The sequence below is a fragment of the Corvus hawaiiensis genome, chromosome Z, assembly GCF_020740725.1.
Source record: "Corvus hawaiiensis isolate bCorHaw1 chromosome Z, bCorHaw1.pri.cur, whole genome shotgun sequence".
In the NCBI taxonomy this organism is placed as follows: domain Eukaryota; kingdom Metazoa; phylum Chordata; class Aves; order Passeriformes; family Corvidae; genus Corvus; species Corvus hawaiiensis.
Genome location: NC_063255.1, coordinates 59246125 through 59270024, shown reverse-complemented (window position 1 = coordinate 59270024; position 23900 = coordinate 59246125). Strand labels below are relative to the sequence as shown.

The following is a 23900-nucleotide window of genomic DNA, read 5'->3' as shown; positions in this document are numbered from 1 at the left end:
GTAATTCCTTCAGTCCAAGAAACAAAGTACGAAGAATTAAGTAAGAAACATGAACAAAGTGAGCCTGAGATGAAACTTTCAACTCTCTATTTACTAATGGGGAAACTGAGTCAAGGGGTGTCCTCCCTGGTGACTGCCAGCAGAGAAGGCAGACATCTGTCAGTCAGTGCCATACTCATAACAGGGACAGTGTTCCCTTCATGGGAGGAACAGTTTTACGGACTATTCCAGACGTAAAAAAATGTTCAGGCCATAGGCATTTTGATTAGTTTTGTGCAAGTGACTTCAAAGCTGATTTATCACTAATGCTGCACCAGAACTTTTGTAAATTGGCACAGTTTGGACAGGTTCAGAGCACTGAACCTTTTCTCTGGTTTCACACCAAACCAAATGGTGCTGATGGGCAAATTCCTGGTTTACCAGACATCTGTACAGGTGACAACATGGAAGTGCTTCTCACCCACTGCTGATATGTAGAAGCAGCTGAGCTGTGCTCCATTTTCTGTCCCTGTTTGGATCTCAGGCAGACAAAACTCAGCTGTTTGCATATGACAACTTGTAGTCTGGCTGAATAAGTTATCACCTGACCCTTGAAGGAGGGAAAGGGCTTTTATAGGAGCAGTAATAAAAAGAAACTTGGACTCCTGAGAGACATCCATCACTGACAGCCCCATAAGCCTTGAACAACCTGTCATTCAAACAAGTTCTCCCTTAGTGGAGGAGCATGTCTGGGAGCCTGAAAAGCACGTTGCTAGCTAACTTTTCAGCAGACTTTTCTAGCAATCAGCAAAGCATTAATTTTTAGGTCTTTTTTTTTTCTAGCATGGATAGCAATTTTCTGCTCCTTGCTAACACTTACTTTAAAATTCCATAACAATCTTTTTAAAGGATTGAAAAGTTGCTACCACCTAAGAGATCAGAATAGTTAAGGAGAAACTGAAAATTAGGAGTTGCCCATAAGCAAGTTTTCTTTGTAAGGAAACAGAGAAATATCAAAGTAAGCCCCAAGGACAGAAGAACTTGAGGAACCTGAGGTTAGCCCGCTGCTTATGCAAAAAGAGGTGAAGGAAGTTCATGCTGTGGTTTTTTGACACCTGAGTAAGCACTGGAATCTAAATGCAACCAAAAAAAAGCCAAGAGACCTGGCAAGTAACTTCCGGTTAAGGGAAAAAGCATGGCTTCTGACCAGAGCACAACATACAGGGTGAACATGCCATGGTATGTCTGGTGCTCTATACCTCTGATACACAAATTCATGGCCTGGGCAATGAACACGCTTAGTTAATTGGGGTTTCTGGAACTCCCAGAAAGAAGCAGGAACCACTATTTACTGTGGCAAAAAAGAGAAGACATATATATACCATTTGCACTTCAGAGCTGGTCACATCAGAGGACAAATGTCCCATCTATTCTAGAGAAGGTATAAAGAACTGAAAGACAATCTGTGATATGTCACATATGATCCTGAAGAGATGGATGGGACCGTCTGCTCAGAAGAAACCATTAAGTCAAGAAGTTTGTCCCCAGCAAAAGACAACAGATGCAGAAGTGGGTATCCAAGTCATTTGGCTTATAATGGACAGGTGACACCACTAAGGAGGTTTTCATGAGAACAAAAATGGGGGTTCAGCAGGAAGTGTATCTGTTTACTCTTAGGTAAAAATCAACTGCCTGAAACCAGTCATTACCACACTTCACTTCAGCTCTTGCTTTCTTTTGCATGGAGTAACACTGCCAGAAAACATTAGACAATCAGTACCAGCCACCTGCAGAAAGGCAGAAGGACAGATATGCATGATGTGACAATCTGTTTAAAATCAGTGTGTCTGAGGTACTAATGTATTGCCATAACCCTAAATCGAGTCTACCACTGAAGAATATAAATGGCTAAAACAAACGAATTTGTTTAGTCAAAGGCTGCTTTTTTAATGCTCCCTATCCAAAGAACAAAACAAAAGCTCATTAAGAATGTATCAGTTGTACAATCTTCTAAACCAGGGAAAGAAGCCAACCAGGAACTAAGTAGTTTAATAGATCATGGAGAACGAATATCAAGTTCTTTATAGAAAACATGCCTTGGCAAAGCCCCCAGGAAAAAAAATGCATTCTTTACTGAGTTTCAAGTAAACTGAAATCATTAGCCAGAAAACCAAAATGCAAACTTTAAGTCTAACCATCATCCTTCCCTGCCATGTATCTGAAGTAAATACTGTATGCTCTTAAAACTTCCCAGTAGTATGGGACAATCACAGCCTTTGAAAGGGTCTACATAAACACATCTGTGGGATTCTGTTGGCTGCCCATGGGAAACCACACTCTTCCAGAGCTTCAGATAGAGCCAGGTGCCATGCCAGCTAACCCTGCAGAAGGACAATTCCGAAAGAGCTGCTCTTTCGGTTTTAGCATCTGTTAAGTGACTGGCAAGTATTTAGCCCTTCAAAACAACCAATATTCACACCCTTTTCTCAGATTCACAGTTTCTCTCTCTCCTTTTATTTTGCCCTTACAGCCACATCTGAAAACAACTGCAGAAAAGTCTCTAAATCAAAACTGTGGCCAGTTCAGGCAGTGAAACACAGGAGAAAAGAGGTAATGAGATGCCATGATTCTGTTTCTATTGGCCCCTTCATTTCACACATTCCGTTCAATTTCTTTTCCTTTATTGGTACCTTGTTGTCTGTTGTTTTGAGATGGTGTAAAACTGGAACTGGAACTGGAGCTGGAACTGGCAGGACTGGGCTGTTCAGACTTAAAAGAAAAAAAAAAAGAAAATAAATAACATTTTAAGAGACATTTTTTTGCCAAAAAAAAATCCCCTCTTACGTTAGTTACTGCCTAAAGTGTTCTGTCAAGAAAAAAGAACTGTGGGGCCAAATAATACTCAAAGACCTTTATTTCAGGTGTCAGTGAGGCAAACATTGTTGAAATTACTATTGCACTCACCATACATACACACTACTACATCATGTCTAACTGCTAAAGCCTAACAAGAAGTTTCCAATGCCTTGTTTGAAAGATTATACAACATGAGAGCTGAAATGAGTTTATAATGAACCTAAGGCATCTCTGTCATTGTCATACGGCAGACACAACATTTTTCAAATTAGCAATGACATTGTGGAATTGAAAAACAAAAGACCTGAGCAGACCACACTAAATGCCCTCAGACAGTTTTCTTTCATGTCCCTTAGAAAGTAAGTCTTAGTATAGGGATTCAAATTAAACTTTTATGCTGTTACTGAATTTCTGCTAATCCTAACAGTTTCCATATGTATCAAAACTCTGCAGATTGTAAATGTGATTGACCAGAAGGTATGCCTAGTTACAAAGAGAAATGATCTAGATTTTACCAACTAAAAAGAGAACCAAATTTTTAAACAGGGTTACTAAAATCAGTGTATATTATTTAACAAACAGTTCTACACATTTTTTTTCCTACTTTTGTTTAAAATGTGTAAAGTTATCTTTAAAATTCATGAGAAAGTCCTATTACTTCATGGAAAAATTCTGTGTATTTTGCTCAGTGTTTATGGCTTATGAGGGCAGTACTGAATAGTCTTCATTCCTGCTGCCAGGTTGCATGTTTCCGTATACTTTTTGGCTGACTCCCAGACTCAGTGGTACACACTTGCACACTCATCTGTGTACGTGAGACAAAGTATGAGTCTGGTATGTGGGCAGAGGGGATGCTAACTGAGAACACAAAACATAGTGGCCATACAGAAGGAACAGTGAAAATCAGATTAGGAAATAATGGTCTAAACATCTACTATTGAAAAGAAAACCAGCTTACACTTTAAATTTTATACAACTGCGTTACCGTGATGTGTTATCCAGGCTAACAAACATTTTCTGACTCTCCTTGCCTTATAATTCAGACAGAACTAAATTGTTCTCAAAAATGACAGCAGAAATATCCAGTCTGTAAAACTCAGTTTTCACACACACAGGCTACCTAAGGCTAACAGCTGCTTTTTCTCCATAAATCAATCTATTGTTGCCCTTTATAACAGAGGGGGCAGATTTACTGCCTTTTGTTGCCTTTTCTCAGGATGAGAGGTGCCTATTTGGGCAACAGAATGCTTGAGAAAAAAACCATTAACATCTGCTCTCCTTAAATTAACACCAGCTCCAGTTCTCACAGAGTCAAAATACAAACTCCATACCTGACTGTGTGGGTGTATGCCACTTACGTGCAACTGAATCAGCCCTGTGCAACAAAACCAAACCCAACCAGCAACACAACCCACTTCAGTGTACTGAGAGAGATTCTCACATGGTCCACAGCATCAGACCTTTTTGAAACACACTGCAGCATCACTTGACACTGCTCCAAAAATCATGTACTTTTCAAAAAAATTTTTTTTTCCTTCCTGAGTTTCTGTAAAACCTTACAAGATTTTTAGCTGTAAAATAATCATGGATGATATAAAGCAGATGACGCAGTGATGAAGAACAAGAGTCAATGCAAACTTTAAAGACGTCAGCAAACTAAGCAAACTAAACGAAGTTCAGTCTTCTAGCTTCAGGCTACTCTTATACATCTGGTTTATCTGTCAATTTCTGCTTCTTGCAACAAAATTACAAGCTGAGAACTGGTTTCTGCAGATTTCCATTAACTGTATTTTTCCTTTATTAACTTCAACATGAATGTCAACTTACTGAAGATCCATTCCCTTAAAAAAATAGAAAACACTAAAAGACTATAATATTCAGCTTTCAAATGCTAACATTCTAAAAATCAAAAAATCACATAGATGCAGAGACTATTTCACTAGTAAAACTTCACTACTTTCTTTTTTAACCAGTTTACTTGAAATGAAAGAAGGGGAAAAGGCCTAGTCTCATTACAAGGGCTGAAAATATGAGTGAAATTGCTCCATGTCAAAATTTTCTCCCAGCATTAACTAACTTGGTCAGTATCACAAGAACAAATGAATATTAATACACATAAAGTTATATGTTTTCCTGGTAAAAATTTTGCTCTGCTTTAGCAAGATCACTTTGAGAAGTTAAACCACAGAAAGTCCTTATGAAACACATATCATCATCCATACATATTTTAAAAGGGTTCCTAATAACTTTTAAAACTATTTACATTATTTCCTTAAACAACCCTATCTGAAAATTTATTTCAAGAAATACGGATTAGCATAAATATTAAAACTATTCAGTATTGGAAATGAAACCTTCATTTTTTGACTGAGAAATCTGGGTGAGAGCGCACCCAGAGGAAACAGTTGCTTTTAAGCTAAGAATGAATGTTATTAACAGAAAAGACTTGCCTTTTCAGAAGGAACTAAAAATATGCCTTCCATATATGAATGTGGATTAGTGCCAATAGCACCCATGCTTCTAGTTAACAGAGGGTGTCTTTTGTCACTTAAGCAATGCTTTTTGACAGTTTTACAGGTTCTTATCCCAAGGACTTCGGTATTTATTGCTTTACACACTTGGGCTTTCTACTCTTATCCCCTGGTTCCCAATCACCAAACACTTAATTTTTCAATGGGTCTGAAATTAGCTAAAGTATGTCTTTCAACAATAAAAGTTTAAGACAGTATCAGGGAAGAGCTTTTCTCCTATGGCCTTTTCCTGTTTTACCAGTTTTCTCTTTCTACAGACACGCTAACGAGAGTTTGGGCCCAAACTGTTCATTAGTGCAATGACCCGATATGATTTATCTTTGACATTCTTCGACAATCTACTTTGTTTTAGTGCTCTCACAGTGATGCACAGGAGACAGTGACTTCTTTATTAGGCTTGATTGAGGGATCCTGTGCTTTGAAACTGTTCAGCAAAAGAAGGCAATTTTCTTTAGCCCAAGTTTTCCCTGAAAAGGTATCCTTTTTACCAGTGATTTTTCTAAATCACTTAACTTCTCTGCCATTTCCAAATTCTTGTCTGTTTTTACAAGTAATTCAACAACTCGCTCTTGAACTGCAAAAAACTTTCAGGCAAACCCACTTGTTTATGATAAAGGATATAACAGATCTGTTTCTGTAATATTTCATGTTTGTTCCAATGCGTACAAATTGTTGGGGCTGTCTGGTGCAGGGCCAGAAGCTGGACTTAGATGATCCTTGTGGGTCTCCTCCAACTAAGGATATTCTATGGTTCTGTGACTCTAAAAATAACCCCCATCATTTCAAGCCCCTTATTAATTCTTACATCAAGAAATAGAAGACATCTATATGTATGTTGTTGACAATGGTTTTTCTTGCCTTTCCCTGAACCATTCTTGAAGGAAGCTTACAAATTGTTTCTTGAAGTAAACATTAAGTGGTGTAGCAATATCTCATTTCATATCAGTCTACATATTTCTTATTTTTTTATGCATGATAGTCTAAAGACATAAGTTTCCCAGTGCTATACACTCTGAGAAGTCTATACACTTGAAACTACTTATATAGCTGAGCATTGCTTCCACTTTGTGCAAATTTAGAATTTCTGGGAGGAACATGCTCCCAGCAGGACAATACTTCTTCTCTTCCCTAACAGGACTCCTGTACTTACAGCTTCTACTGCCTCTTAAGCGCCCTATCAGTGAGCTCAGCTTTTAGTAGAATAATTCAACCTATCTGTAGCTCACACAAGAGGTTCCCACTGAACATCATAAAACAGCTTTTCACTGTGAGGGTAACCACTCATGGGAACAGGGTGATTTTGGCATCTCCCTCCTTAAGAGATATTAAAAAAAACCCATCTAGAGAGGGTCCTGGTCACCCAGCTCAAAGTGGCCCTGGTTGAAGAGGGCAGGTAGACCAGATGACAATCAGAGGTACCTTCCAACATCAACCAGTCTGTGATTCTTTGAATTTGAAACATATCCTTCACTTAAAATGTAGCATCCAGAAAGTACCTTAATTGAAAATTAGCAACTCTTTCCTCTGAACAACTGCACTGGATGAAGTGGGATTTGCATTTCCTTAGAGACTGTCCTACTGAAACATGTATCTAATTTTGAAATAAAATCCTTTTCCTTCTATTTTTATGAACCTATTTTATTTTACCTTTATAGATAAAAAAAAAAAGAATTGAGACAATGCTAACATAAAAACTCACAAATACTCAACACTTAGAGAAGATTCATGCACAGGAGACTGAGCTAAAAAAATGCAGATAAAAAAATTCTTTTGCAGAACACTGTACAATAAAACTGAAAGATGAAGCACTAGTGAAGATTGTTCTGTAACCTGTAGGGTATTTTTGCTGAAAATATCTTACTGGAAAGAGTGGCAGACACATAGTAAAGCAAGCAAAAAAGTACAGGAGGGAAGATCAAGGTTTGTCTTGTAGAACAGCTGAATACTACAGTTTCCATGGATTTCATGACTACAAGACAATGAGTGAACTAAGGATAAAATAAACTAAGAATGGGTATGGTCACATGAGTATGAACACGGTCCTTAAACATGAGAGGCAAACTGATGGAAGTTCTCATCAGATAAGCCTAACCAAGAAGGATAAAGACTGTCCCGAATATGTAGGCAATGATGGCAAAGACAGGGTTATATGAAGGCTTTTGAAAACTGGCACTAACCACTGTGTTATTTAGACCACATTTTCCCAAAAATGTCCGAAAAGACACAAATATTTGTGAAGAATTGATAAAGGATGAGCAGCACAACATGGGGAATTTAACAGTTTTGTATTCCATACAGTCTGAATTATATGGAAAAAAAAAATGAGGCCAAATGATATAAGATGAAGATACGCTAAATAAATCACTTGTTTGAAGAACATTGCTCATTTTATAAGCTCAGTGGCATGACAGCCCTGTGATGAGAGGATGGCAACTGTCCCTCTGTACTTCTTTAACTGTGGAAAGGCCAAATTAAGCTGACAAGCAATAATCTGATACCGATTTTCTGAGAGTTTGACCTAACATTTTAAACTTTCCCTTTGAGAACTTCCACATATTCTATAAACAAAGCTGTCTTACGCCAATGAAGGAAATGTGCTTTGGAAAGAAGGTCTAACTTCAACTTTAGTACTAAATACAAACCAGAAAATTCAGTCTAGGCATTAAAGCCAAGGTGAGAGTTTCATTCAACTAATCTACATCTTCTGCTCTAACGGGATTAATAATGTTAGAAGATAGGTGGTAGTTGTTCTGGCCAGCCCCTACAGCTGCTGTGTTGGAAGCCAAGACTTCCTGATTCCCTTCTCTTGCTCTATTTTATCTACTGTGCCCTGTGTCACGTATCAGCACTGAGAAGGACAGATGCTGATGCATACCCAGTTCACTGTCTGGGAAATTAAACAGACAGTTTGCTGTCACTTTTGGGGCAGCAGGAAGGTGGTTCACCTAAATTCTCCGAGATATGAGGTTTTAATGTCAGGAATTCACATACTCCTATTAACAAAAGAAGCAACTGAAGAACCATCTACATGTAAAACTGCTTTTATGGGTATGGTACACTTTTATGTACTATGGTACACTTCTCCACATTAGAAATTTGGTCTTCTCAGCAGGTACTCAGAGACTTTACAAATTCACCACAATTCCCCTCTATTCTTATGTAGCTCTGTCGAACACTCCCAGCATGACCCTACACTAAAACTTTACTATGTGGAAAGCTTGTCAAGGTCATAAAAATCAAGTAAATACAGACCTAAACATTTGAAAAAGAACAGCTTTTTTTTTCCTGAAGTCATGCTGCACAGGCTCACAGGCTCTTGAACTCACGTCCCAGAAAACCGAATTGTTCAAAATTTAACTATAAACTACAGAGAGATCAAGTGTAAATCTTTGCTGGCCCTGTCAGTTTTACAGTAAGCTTCATTGTATTTACTTTTCCATCAAACTTAACTTGTGGGATTTAAATGATTATCTGAAAACCTCAGCTTTTATTTATTGTGCATTCCAGTTCCAGTGAAAAGCTGTAGAGAGAAAAATACAAAAATGTATGTTGTCCCCTAAAAAATTCTCAAGTCTCTAAAACAAAACAAAACTCAACTCCTCAAACTATTTTTCAAAATGTTGTAACTTTTAGTCAATCTTGTGATACTGTAAACTGAACAATGGTTTTTAGATGTCATGTTTGGCAACAAAATGCTCTATAGACATTTTTTTCTATAGAAGATCTGAGACATCTGATAAGATGTTTCCTAAGCACTCACTCTGCGATAATGTCATGTGTTTGTCTAGTGTTTTCACAAAAGATCACCCATATTATAAACACACAGATCATGCAACACTGATTCTCTGAGAAAAAACCCACAGAGCAGATTTCTGTTGTCTTATCGGTCCTCTACCATTTACAGCTGACACATCTGCTTGCTGTAACTTTGCCTACACAAGTACTTTTACAAAAAGAATACTACAAAAAGTGATTCTTATTTAAAACTCCTTATCTCTGCTTCTCTGATTTAAAATAAGTTTTTGATAGTGCAATCTGAGCTTTATATTAACAGTTTTGCTTCTGTTTCATAAGACGTAAGATTGCAACACACAACAAAGAAAATCTCTTTCAAAAATAAGAAAATCTGGTATTTGTTTATATTTAAATAACATTTAACTCAAATCTCAAATTATAATTAATGTAGTGTAATGTATTTGTAATGTAATTGACAGTTATCTGAATAGGTACTTTAACCACTGAATGAAGTTACTAAAAATATTGGGCTATAACTACATTATTGGAAATACTGGCTAAAATAAAATCTCAGGTAGGACAACCCACATCAATCTTGAGTTTTACAGTGTTCAAAGGATCAAAACCATTGTATATGGCACAAACAAATCAAGTTGAACCGTCTCATCTACCAACTGCTTCCTTTAGCTAAAATTGTAACATTTAACATGCAAAATTTTATTTACTCTTACAAGTCCTCTCACAAAGCAAATTTAAGCCACCAAGACCAACAAGAATGGCTTCCTCCTCTGCCGTTTTCCTGCATTGAACCCAAGTAACTTTGCAACTGAATTGTTATTGTCCAGAATACTCAGACCATGGCATTTTACTTGAAGATATTTTACTCTTCCTGTAGAAGACACAATGCAATAAGCACTATCTTGAAACTGCGTCCTTTTCATCAACAGAATAAAGCTGCATTGTAATAACTAAAATCCACTAAAGCAGTATGGGCAATGGAAAAATATCATTCATATACTGAAAGAAACTAAAATTGTCACAGCCTGTATCTACTTCTTTTCCTGCCACAGTTTAGACATTACTTTTGCAGCCGATAATTCGTATAATGAAACACAAACAGGTTACTGTATGTAACCTCCTCCCACTATTTAGGTAATACCTAACATGACCTCACCCAGAGCAGCAAAATCACTTGGTTTACTTCTGTCCTAATCAAAACTGTTCACCAAGTATGATTAAACAGCATAAATTTTGCAATGGTTTTCTGATTGGGGTAATCAATATTGAGGCACTGATCCAGCTACTGCTGGCCCCAGTTCCTGTCATCCCATGATGTGCGAGTCATCTTTCCTTGGGGAGCTCAGGCACCGGTGGAGTTGCCTGCCTGTTAACGTCAGCAACAAAACACAGCTCTGCTGCTGATGGGGTACTTATTATCAGTTGCCTTTAAAGTCTCCTTTCATGTCGCCCTGAGATGATGATACCAGTTCTGAAGATATGTAAACCGATTCTGTGAAGTGTAAATAGCTCCATTTATCCTTATCTTCTAACTCTGCTGCATGAAACATTAATTCTTACAACTCAGAGCATCACTTCCTTACATTTGCCAGATGGCTTGCAACACATTAAGTACACAGTAAGCAATTCCTTCATGAAAGTTACCCACAGCAAGAACATGTAACATGTAGGTTTGAAAAACCCTACATACATGTTCTGGACTCAGGCAGCCCTATCTTATTGTGCTACATATGTGCAAGGACTGCCATTTTCATTATGACAAAGACATTAATTACCAAACTTCTTGGTCCCTTCACAACTGCACAGTGTTACAACAAAGGAATCTGATCACCAAAGCTACATGCATCTACTTGTTTTCAGCCCCAGTGGGAATGAATGGCACGAGATATTGCTGCTCAGAGAGGGGCACTAGAGACCCCACTAACATACACAATCCCAGAGGAAGCACAAAGTACGCATTTTTATTTTCTAAAGATTTCTATTTTCAAGGGAAGATGACAGCCTGCTTAGAGGCCTTCAACAGAAAATGTTAGGTTTAAATACTAACAGAGCTGGATGTTTCACTCAAAGCTTTTTTGGGTTTTGGGTTTTTTGGGTTTGGTTTGGTTGGTTTTTGGTTTTGGTAGGAAAAAGTGTCATCTTTCTCTAACAAAAAATGTAAGCTGTACTGAGGAATTGACTAAGTCAAAACAGTACTAATGAATAATGACTCAGTGAGTTAACACAAATTCACACCAACATTCTTAAACAAGTTTTCTATTGCCGATGTGGTGATCTAGAACCACCTTCAGTGAACACTCAAAATATTAATAAAACTGGTTGTAGGTGTGACACTTCCCTTAAACAACAATAGCTGCCTGGCAGAGGAGTGGATAATGTTGTCAAGAGGGAAAGGCAGCTGCCACACAGAGAGCAAGAATGAAAAATGCTTGATTACATCTGCTTTTATTTATTTCCTGTACCAGGCTCACATGCACACTTCGATACTGGAAGAACAGTGACACACAGGCAACACCATCCCGGAGTCTGGGCCAGGAAAATGATGTCTATCAGAAGCACCCCTTGCCCATTCCAAGAGGGCCCCCCAGCATCCCTCTGCAGTGCCAAACACCCAGCACAACCCCAGGGCTCCACAGCACAGGGAGGTGAACAGCAGTCCCTCCCTCATCAGTAGGCAACAGACTGTCATTCCTTCTGCAGAGGCATGAGACAGGGTACACGCTCACTGCAATAGTAAGCTCAAGCAGCCTTTATCCTGTGTTAGTAACATTTAAACTTCAGGAGATTATTGAGTCCTTAAAATATAAAAATTAAATCGTGTAATTATGGTGTCTCCTGGAGAGTTCATGTCAGACATCACCAGAGTACAAGCCTCTGAATGGGAAGACTTAACAAATTTATCTAATGAATTTCATGGAGAGTTTGGCAGCAAACTTTCAAAAATACATGAGTAAACCATGCCATTTTTGCCCCCCAAAAAAGAACTGTAAACTTACTGGTTCCACATAAAACATAAAAGGGCATAAAAGCCTTGAACAGATCTAGCTATTGTAGGTAAAATGCCAGCTGGTAACTAACTGATGTTGGATTTTATTTTAACTATGTGAAGCCATTCTTCCCGATCACAACACAATCTATATAAGTAGATAGATAAAGCAACTTCGAAGCAATAAAATCCCAATCAAGAAGATCTCACTTCATTATGATTAAAATAAAATATCCAGTCTTTAATATTTTATTATTTTGACTGCAATCCACCTTGGACTCTTGAAATTGTCATTACTTTAATGGACATGAGACAAAGTCTTTTTATGCCACAAACTTCCCCTCCCCCCCCCCCCGCCCAAACAATTAAAGTATTGGCACTGCACATAACCAATTAAAACCCTTACTTTTGCAGCACAGCAGGTGAACAGGATTTCCAGTGCTAAAACATAGACAATATGGCCCCAATTCAAAACTGCATTGATGCAAAAATTTGAGTTTCATGTGAGTAGTCACAATGAAGCAGATGTAGTCAACACTTTCAAATGAACTAAAATACTGAAGCCTGTACTAGTAGCTTAATAATGATTAATGTTACTTCTGTGGTCAAAACGTGACATTGCCTAAAACTAAGAAAAGCCCAAACAGACTGCCTCAAGAATACAAAATGTCATGGCTCTCATAAGATTACTTTTGCAACCTGAACATATAATCGTATCTACAAGAGTTTGTCTCCACTGCTTTATTTCTAAATTCTTAACATTTCTGCAAGCCAGTGATTTCCAAACGCACTGCTAACAAAACTATCTTGCTTTAATGTTTGAGCTTGCTGCCCAGAGGATCTCTACTTGTCTCTCATGCTGCTTCCTCATTCAGCAATAGTTCATCTCACCATATACAGAACAGCCTAATATGCACCTAGGCTTTTGTGGGTGAAGGCAAAGCATTTTAGCATAGTAACACCTAATTAACACAGGCTAAGTATACCAACTGAATGGGGCCATACTACAGTAGATGCTAATGGCCACAGAAAATAATTGTGCCTACTGCCACATCTCTAAAGAGGTCTGATTATCTCTGGCCACTATTTCTCTCTGAGGATGTGTCTGGATGGAAACACCTCACATTGTACAATATTTACCTATTTGTGACAACTGAACTACCTCCTCGACACAAGAGTACTATGTCCAACAATACCACATGAGTGGCTGGCATGGTTTTAGGAGCAGCATTAATTCCTGGACTAGAAACAAACAAACAAAAAAGGCATTTAATTATCATGCAAAAAGTAAAGAGTGTAAGGATATGACAGTTGCAAACCCACAGGGCCTGGTCTGCAGTGAAGGACATGATCAGTATTAACCCTGTTCTGCATCATTAAACATCTTGAGAGTCACAGTTTCACAAATAAAATAAAACCTATCTTCTCCTTTTTTTTTTTAACCTTTGGTAATTACATGAAAACGGCACATGGAGCTCTATCTCACTACTGTTCCTTCTGACTTTAAATACTACCTGAAAAAGCTTTGACTTTGGCTCTAAACCCTGGCAGAAAGTAGGCTTTTTCAGCTAACAAGGGTCTGGAGGTTTTACAAGACCATGGGGGTTTTCAAAATGTTCTTCCACTTTTGCAATAGTCAAATTATTTCACCATGTGCCAGATTGAAAGCAGCATTTTATGGATTCCTTTAAAAATGTACTCATACTCTAAGGCTGCTTTAGGACATGCAAGCAGTTAATTAAGTACAAAGGCACAGTCTGTGTGATCTCTACTGTATTTTCATTATTCTGTAAAGGCCTTCCTGAGAAGGAGATGGGATTTTTTCCTAAAGGCAAAAGATCCACTAATGTGCTCCACTCTTAATTATTGAAACTTACCCCTGAGCTGTCACATTTTCCTAGCATGCATTTCTGCTCAGATTGTATTTCCATAGGTTTTGACAAGGCAAAAGGCTGCTACCATTACTAATGCAGTGACATGTACAGGCAAAATAATCACACCAGAATAAATTCATCCAACAGAGACACATGGACTGTCTAAAGAATCCACCAAACCACTGTCATGCATGGCAGACTCAAAGAGTTGTTATTCAGTTCTCTACAACTGGAGATACATGGAGCATATTTAATACCTGAGCAGGTATGTATGATCTGCCCTATCTCTTTTGTGCCTTCCTGGTGCAGCAACTTCAACAACCAGGTAACATTTTTTCCTTCTTACCCATCCAAGCAAAACCAGCACTAACCAAACAAGAAGTATCTGAGCATCCCTTCTGAAATAGCTCCACGGCTTAAAAGAGGCAGCTCCAACCATGGAAAATGGCTCACTCACATCCAAAATTCTGTATTTCTCATATATCTCATACACCAGCTTGCAGCTCACACAAATATTACAAGAACACCATCATATTTCAGACTGGCAGCAAAATCAAGGTCAAATCCTTTTTTTTTTTATCATGTTGCTGCACTGTCCCACACAGGAAGCAAACAGGTGGAGTTTTTGTTAACTAAAACATCCTGTAATTGAATTTAATAGCAAAATCTTTGGAGTTTTGAAGTGGACTGTGTTAACATGCCTATGCCTCAATAAAACCATAAATCTGCATGCTTTTACTCTGTACCTTATTTTGTATGTTTCATACCAAAGCCAGTAAAATAGTTTTTCAGCCTTTATGTGTGATTTCTAAACGAACTCAAAAAAGACCCCACGCTCTTTGAATACCTAGTTGATCACTAACACTGAAGTCCAAAACTTTAATTCATGGATGTATTTGAAAAGTGACACTTAAAAAAGCAACATGAAGAGAAACACAGACATTTGTTTCACTTGCAAACAGCTCAAAGTGAACAGAAAAACAAAATTAAAATAAATAAAGCAGTGCGCCACACTGCAGTGTATGCCAAACAGACCACAGAGGAATGATCATATATGGTTTTGGTCTAAGTCACACACAGAAAGACTATTAAGCAAGGGCAGAGAGTTTATCACTAAGCAAGGGTGATTCCCTGTATTTCCCGTGAATTTCACAGAGCTATCTGAAGCTCAAAGAAGACTGACTGACTACAGGACACCAAAGGACAGTATCCGGCTTTCTGAAATACCCTCGAGGCAACAGCATGCTAACCTGTCTTGAGTCTGAAAGGCAACTTTCAAGGGACAGCTCCAAGGGAAGATCAACCATTGGCAGACACACTTAACGACCTGAAAAAGAATGCACCTCTCTCAGGGGGTGCTGTAACTCTACATCCTCTACCTCATGAAGGCAAAGGCCACGTTTCAAGTCTGCATGCCCAGAACTAGGTAGAGTATGATGCCTGTACTGTGAAGCGTTGAGCACGCTCTTCTTTTTTGTCTGAAATTCAAACCCATTGATTGATATGATACACTCCACTCCAATTCACTGAACTCAGGCTGTATCCAAAGAAGTCAGGGGAGCAGCAGCACTGCCATCCTGTAGCACCTTCCCAGTGAAACAACACCTCTGTTTAATGATGCTTGTAAGATTCCTTTACCACAGGGACTTCTCAGAATGTCATCCTTATTTTAAAATCCCAAATCCAGACTTCACAATTGAGAACTGATAATGGACTACCTCTAATTCTGAAAACCATCTTGTATGTGACCAGCAACAGTAAGAAACTTATTTCTGCAGGAAGGTCTACATTCTATATTGCACCTCTTATTACAAATTTATCATATTTTATAGGTAAAGTTATGCATATGAATATATGCACATGCAATACCAGTAAAGAGAACAGTCACCATTTTGAAACACGTGTTTGAGAATGAGACCATCTCTTACTCCATGTAGTGAAGAAACTTCAAAATTCTTAGCAAAGTTATTCACAATTTCATTACATCCGATGTATGAACATTCCATTCATACAGTATTACTGTGTTTGCACGATGTCATAAATAAAACTTGAACAGAAAAAATGCACCTGACTCGAAGTTAGTATTTTTGCAGCATTCTAACAATTTTCTTTTAGGTACTGATTTGTAATATAATTTGTTATACCTAACCTAAATTTGCTGAATTGGGTATAGTGGTTTTGCTTTCTTGAAGACTCTTAGGAATAAATCTGGATACTACCAAATATACTCCCAAATAATGATAGATTCTTTGTTCATCAGGGCTATGATATCCACCATTGTAACTGTATCAGAGTAAGAAATAACATTTCACTTAATTTTACAGCATATTATTATGCCAGGATATGACACTAAAGAAGCATCTTCCCAGCTTCAGGCAACTATGTTTGTTAGTATCATGAAGCCTTGACAGATTTGAAATTACTGGTATTGTATAGAAAAAGCATTGTCATATTTTTACTCCCATTGCTCTCTGTGTAACATTGCAAATTCTCACCTTCTTCTTTCCTTTAATATGATTATGTTTATAGGATATACCCTTTATGGATTTAGCAGTAAAGTTTCCTGAAACACTTGGAAACTTACCAATACATACAAAAAAGTCCAAACTATTTCTTCCAACATACAGAAAATTATCTCTATTACACTGCTTGGTCACCTTTCATTAGATTCCCTGGTTAAAAGTGGTAAAATGTAGAAGGAACAACTCCTTGTGAAATTCTGCAGACATTCACTAACCAGGCTGCCCAGCTCTTTCTCCCACAGCACTTGCCAAGTGTGTGACTCAGGCACCTCAGGGGATTATTCCGTGTTTCATGGATAGTTTATCTTTAACTAAGGATATTACTGACTTTCTAAATAATATCCCATCACTGAGTGGAGCCATACTCAACCTGATTTATTTAAGGACCACAGTCCAAAAGGGGCAGACATCCTTTTCACTCATTCAGATGGGGAGCACACTGGCCCCCTTATGGAAGACCTGGGTCACGGAAGACCATGATCCAGTATGTCAACGTTAAAATACATGAGAGCCCAAACCAGCAGGATTTGCTTCTCTTGGCGTGGACTTCAGCAGTTTGCCCTCTCAGTAACAATGGCTTACAGACCTAGAAAACCCTGAATCTGCTTTTTAGCTTTAGTACAGAATTAAGGAACTCCTTAGGTCCTACAGGTCAACGGCAGACAGATGATGCACTTTTGGAAGTGTACTTGTGTCAGCCTATGGAAAATACAGAAGTGCTCCCATTATACCATTGGTAGTGGGCAAGAGATTGCAAGACAACAAAGAGGGAAACACCTATCAGCAACTAAAAAGGATCAGTTTCAACCACTGTCCAGATATCTTCCACATATCAGTTATTTGCAAGTTGCTACACAGCATACACCTCTGCAGAACCTTTTGTAAAATTCCAGTTACATTGGATTTTCTTGTCTCAATTCCTCTGCCTTTGAAAAAAATAGAGAAAAAAAAAGTGTATGTGCCCCTACATGGCATTTATTTGAATGAACAGGAAATCCAAAAATCTATTTTAACTAGCCAGCTATACTGAGGATAAATAGCGTGTCTCAAGGCTAGTGACAAATTAAAATAGAACATTGAGCTTTTTGAGAACATGAAGAATAATTCACACCAAGAGTGACAAGTGTGTACATTTTCAGGTTTAAAGACAAACTGGTTAAGTTCCAAGCTATAATGAGAATGCCACTCCAACCACAGAGTATCCCCAGTGTCACGCTGTAAAGCAGGGCCTGTCCTATTGTATACCTTCTAAATTTTACAGCCTTTGCATGCCCTGAGGGACCAGTCATTAAAAGGTCACTTCAGAAGTAAATTACCTTCTCCCTCTTGGGAAGTTTCTACAAAGTAAAAACCTAATGCTGACACCTCCCATGCAGCAGGGCATTTATTGTCTGCTCCAGAGAGGGCAAGCAGGGTTATGAATCTGATGGCAATAACAGAGGCACAAATCAGGAAACAGAGAAACGAGAGAATTTAACAGGAAAGGCTGGGAAGAATTCCTCTCTACCATGCACACTTCAGCTCTATCCATAAGCACAAATAATGGCACCAAACAAGGCTTCTCCTACCATGCCCTTCCTTCTCTAGATGTCTCTATAAAAGATGCTTCTGAAAACCGAAGTTTGCTAGGCGAATGATTAAAATCCTAGTCTTAATCACAAAACTAAACAGCAAATCACACTTGAAACATATGAGCAGGCACAGTAGACAAATATTTTCAAGAAAGCAAATTTCCATTAAAATGCCTTTCTTCTCGGTAAGCCTACTACTTGAGATAGATTCTCCTGATCAGAGTGAGATTCTAGGAACTCCTCCTCCTCCACAAAACTGGCATAATTGACAGAACTGCCTCTTTTAGCAAAAAAATAAGTAACTCTCTTATATAACTGCAACCATGTCCTGGATTTACTGAACTCTCTAACACCTGAAAACAAAGATTTAGAATGTGAAATACAAGCATTGAAATCCATTTCCTTTTCTCTCAAAAGAAATGCTAATTTATAAAGAACATCAAAAGAGCAATATTGTCTATAGATATCTCCCATATGCTCATTGTCATAATGTTGACATTTAGTAATTGAGTAGATTTGAATAGGCAATACAATTCAACTAGAACAAGCATAAGTTTGAACATGGCCATCAACATCCCTCAGTTTGGACAACCTGACAGTAGACAGGAAAAAGAAAGGGATGAACGCAAATTTGGTGCACAGTCCTGCAGTCTGGGAATATTCAGTAAGTACTGAGTAAAGTATTAAGCAAAACCAAACAACCACTTACATCAGATTTGGAGGACACATTTTCCTCCATGTCAGAATCACTGGGATCTACAATATCATCAAATGGTGGCAGAGAAGGCGTCTTCCTTTCCAGTGCATCATTTTCAATTTTGACTCTCCCCACCTTGAGCTGAGATTTATCCTTTGTCTGTTTTTTGTCAGCTGAACAAGTAAGAATCAGTGGTGGGGCAGTAGGAAAACTTTTAAATAATGAATCCGAGCTGGGTTTTTTTCTTTTTCTTGCAGAAGATTCATCAGCGTCCAGCATAGAGGGCCTTTTTGTGAGAGTCTTCTTTTCTTGCTGCTGCCCACATGTTATGGTAAGGATGGGGGTATTTTCAGATTTTGGCTCCTTGGATATCGGTTTGGGTTCCTTGAAGGCCATCTTAGGAACCATTTTTTCATCTTTTAGTGGTTTGTTTTCTTTGGGTTTCTTAGAGGATTCTTTGGAAAATTTGTTATGTTCCCTGGAAGGTTCTTTGAAGGCACTTTTTTGTTCTTTTGAGTCTTTAGAAGTTTTTTCTTTGTGCTCCTTTGTTAACTTCTGGATCTTTGAAAAACTGTTACTGCTGCTGCTGCTATTTATGTTCAGGATCCTAGCTGGGTCCTGCAAAAAGATGCAAAATTTTACTTAAAAAAAAAAAGGAAGAACCCTTAAATCCTCAAAAGGTAGACACAATACAGACATAGTATTCATATTAAAAACTTGCAACTGCAGGTGAGTAACCAGGAATAGCAATAACTATATAAGAACAGATAGAAACCCTTACATTTGGTCAAAATATCTGTTACAAACTGGTGGAACATGAGCAGTTATCACTGCTTGTCAATATCTGCAACAAAAGTTAGTTTTTATCCTAGGCATTATACCAGTCCTTTTAAAAAACCTTGTAAGATTAACATAAAGGCAGTTTAGGAAATGTTTATCATCACCATTACCTGTGAGTAAAATAAAAACACAAAGAAAAATTAAGATATGAACATAAGATGTCAACAGAATTACTACAGGATCAGAGAAAAACACAATGACATTTCAGGCAAAGTTTGACTTCTCTACTGTGATCTTCCAGGTTTTGCCCGATCTTTTTCCTCATAAACAATAACAACTCTGGGTCCAGCCCAGTTATGGAAGATTTGATTGGACAGACAATAGTCACTGCCTTTTTATGGAAAACCTCCTAAAGCTGAAAAAGCTTCCTTCTTTGTAAATACTGGAGTCTCTACTGAGCCTTTAATTGTATTTTTTTTTTAATAGAACTGTTTTAAGTGAGAAGTGTTTCTCAGAATGTGGTGACTCAGAGGACCTATAAGAGAGATAAAAACAGAAGCAGCAGAGCAGTATCATTCCTCACTCAGCTGAATTTGAGAAGTTGAAGTGGCAAGGAAAGTGGTCATCTGCAGCTAGAACGAGAAGGAATCATCCAGAATGGGTCATACAGGATCCTTTCTTCTGAGAATTAACACCTGGCAATCTTTAAAAGACAAGAACATTTCCAGCACTGCCCTCTTTCACTGAAACTGCCAGCAGTGGGCTCTCAGTATCTCAAAGACACCCAGTAGACTGCGCTGTTATAAACACTAAACCCAGTAGACTAACTGCACTGTTATAAACACTAAATACGTGTCCCACTCTATACAAGACAAGGTCCATTTTTATACTACTTCAAATCTGCAAAGTGACATTTCAATTTATAGGAACCTATGGTCGAGAAGTTTACACTGCTTACTTTCTTCCAGGCTGATTATAAGCATTTCTATCTGCATGTTACCCAGAAAGTGAGAAACTTTTAGAAAGAAACACATTAATGTGTATTGCATACACCCTTTTCCTTTACCTAGAATGGATGTGTATGTAGATGTGGTGTATCTGGCTGTCTAAAACTGCCACAGATTTACAGAACTGTAGAGAGGAAAACATATTCAGCTTGTCTTCCACCTTACCTAACCACCCTTTTACCCACAACACAGACAGAGCTGCAGAACTGCAGTAGAAAGTAAAGGACCAAAGCAGGACACAGCCAGCCTCATCCTCCACAAGGGCTGACTAATTTTAAAATAATGCACACAGTATAACTGCTCTGAAAAAAAACTATCCAAGAAAATGAAGCAGAATTAACATGCTAATGGAAGTCATGTCAATTAGAGGAGAAAAGAAGACTGAGACTACATCCACTGATGTGCTTCCTTGTTCGTATATAGCTACTTATAACTTGTCCAATCAGGATGTGTTAAGTCAGTGTTTAATACTCTAGGACCTGAAAGGTCTACATGAAACATGTCTAGAATCTGCCATATCTTCCTTCTCCTCTGTAGCAATAGGTAGAAATAATTAAGTAAAAAAAATTACTTAGAAATGCTCTTCCTTTCTCATTATCTTATTTAGTGATACACTGAGTTTCCACACAGTGCTACATAAATTATTCAATTCCATGTTTTTATGAGATGCTTCTTGCATATGTACTGCAAATGTATTTTTGTGTCAGATTTGGTAAACTAACTATATGTTTATATAACACATATATCAACATTAACATTGGCCAGAAGCATCAACAATGAACAATACTATAATGACATTTGAATGTCTAAACATAAAGCACTTCCTCATTTCCCACACCAGCAATTAAAAAACAACAAAAAAAAGCACTTAGCACTCCTTGAGATGTTTTACTTGAGTCATAAGACCTTTCCTGGTGCTCTTCTTTAAGATCAGAAAAAAAAAAAAGTTGACTATTTCCTTTGATGCAAGACCAGCACCAGAAGTTGACTTATGAACTAATTATTAATGCTTCTAGTGTCACATCACGTTCTATCATGCCAGAGCTGTGTTGCCCTGGGGAGGAATAAAACATGTGTCATTACTAAACTAGATAGAAAAAACATCTCTCTTACTGCTCTCCTTATGGCACATTATTTTAAATATAGCACACGTATTTTACATTTCAGAAGGAGAGTCTCATTTTAGAGGTTTTCCAACAGATGAGATCTGTGAAAATGGTTCTAGGGCACAGTACTATTAAAACCAAAAGAAACTTGAGATCTGTCATCTTTTCAATTTTAAAAGCAGACTTTTTTCCTCTTCCTACAACATGGAAGCTGATATTTTCATAGAAATCATAGTACAAATAAGTGACATACTTATGAGATATACCCCTCTTACATGCTCTCTTAGAATCGCCCTTTCTTAAAGGCAGCCAACCCACTGCTTTTATATCTGCATTCATTTTCTAAGTAAAAAGAGTATCTTTTCTTATTTCCTTAATTTCTGCAATGACCCAAAAAGAAGCCAACAATAACACGGAGGAGACAGCAAGAGGAACATAAAATCTGTATGACAGAAAAAAGTCAAATTATATTCACCAGTAAGTTATATCAAACCTAATGATGAACACAGGATGCTGGTGGGGATGAAAGGTGGCTGAATATTGATATCATGTACAGCATAGATCTTAATGAAAATCAGAATGCACTTTCAAACCATTTTCTTATTTATCAGAATCTGACAGTGTGTTGAAATCTTTCTCTCTTTTCCACCTTAATAAGTGTTGCAAGAAATAAGAGTAAATTAAGTAAAACAAAACAATCTTTTCTCAAGTTCATGCAAAAAACTGGGATCATGGGGTTTTGACAGGTAATATATCTGCACACCATAGCTTACATTTGTGTATTCATCAAATACGCAAGCAACCCAAGTCAACGTTAGCCTTTGGTATGTTGCATAACAAACAGCATGCAAAAGAATAATACAGGAACACAGGCATGTCAAAATACCTGCAGATATCATCTTAAGCCAAGTAACATCATGTACATACAGTATCTCAAGATTCATAGTACTGCTATATGAAAGGGGCTAACATATCTTTAAAAATATGTATTTTAGAAAGCACAATAAAAATCTAAGATTTTATCAGCAAAGGAAGTCACTGTGCTACTGTGACTGGTGTACTCAATTCCTGCTCAGATTTTGGCCAACACAGCTCGTGCTAAGGCCTGAGATGGATTCTGGGAACACACAGAGCATATTGTAGGCAGGACAGGTGGCCAAAAAAGGTAAAGGGCCATTACGCTGCCATGTTCACCTGGAAATTGCTATCTCCTGCAGCCATCATCTTTGGCAGTTTCATCACCATGTTCTAACTTACAGGAATTACATAAACCATACCTCCAATCTGAAAGGCATAAAGCATCAGCTTATCAGAAAAAGCCCAACTTTGACTACCAGCTGGACTGCTCAGGCTTTCACATTTCCCACCGTGAAACAGTGGGCCAACATTGTGACAGAGGAGGAAGGATAAGCACCCTCACACTCAGCTAGGTAACCTTATTTTTTTATGGATGCCAAGTGCATGGATTAAGAGTTACATGTCATAAACTAAGAAACTTTGTGATTTGGGAGGTGAATTCACTTTATAGACTAATCTGGGCAAAGGGAACCAACACTGTTTGTTGTGTTTTCGTATTTCTTAACGGGCTCATGAAATTAAGTTTAAATCACAGAGCACATTGTCCTGTAAATTTGAGAGACACAAATGGACTGTGATAGCTGCTCAATAGGTAACACATTTGCAGATTAAAACAATTCTGTAACTACAGGGCAAAAAATGCTGCTGAACTGTACACGTTACAGAGTTGGGTTCTGACTTCACACCACAAAATGTAACTCCCAATTTGTTTTAAGGTGAGTTTGAATAAGCAGTAATTTCTGGATACCATTGCAAACCTCAATTGCTGACAGGCATTAGGAACCTAATTAAGAAATGGAGCATTTGGGAGGGGCGGAGGAAGAAGAGGGGCAGGAGCAGTTCATTATATTTTATGAAGTCATTAAATTGAGCACATTGGCATGGCCTTGTCAGTGTACTGTATTCTGAGTTCAGATTACAAATTTAGTACTAGTGATCATAAAAAAGTGCATTGTTTTCATTTTTAATTTTAAAATTTTATGCCTATTGAAATTATGTGTCCACATTAAGCCAGTGGACTAGAATTTGTCTCAAATATGCCTATTGCTCTCAAGAGGAAAAGAGAAGAAAGATATCTAAAAGTAATTCCTTTCCTAAAAGTAAAAGCAAATTCAAATTTCTGTTGAATACAAACTTGTTTATTATTGAATAACAACATTA

The 23900-nt window shown here is 37.8% G+C and overlaps 1 protein-coding gene across 1 annotated transcript in view; it reads right to left on the bottom strand.

Annotated features, from left to right (window-relative positions):
* Positions 1 to 23900, bottom strand: part of MLLT3 (MLLT3 super elongation complex subunit) — a 121696-nt gene that overhangs the window by 17849 nt on the left and 79947 nt on the right. Inside the window, exons 6-7 of the mRNA XM_048292211.1 lie at positions 18782 to 19387; positions 2670 to 2748 (exon numbers count right to left, since the gene is read on the bottom strand). Of these exons, the coding sequence (XP_048148168.1) occupies positions 2670 to 2748; positions 18782 to 19387 (685 nt within the window). The remainder of the gene's footprint in view (positions 1 to 2669; positions 2749 to 18781; positions 19388 to 23900) is intronic.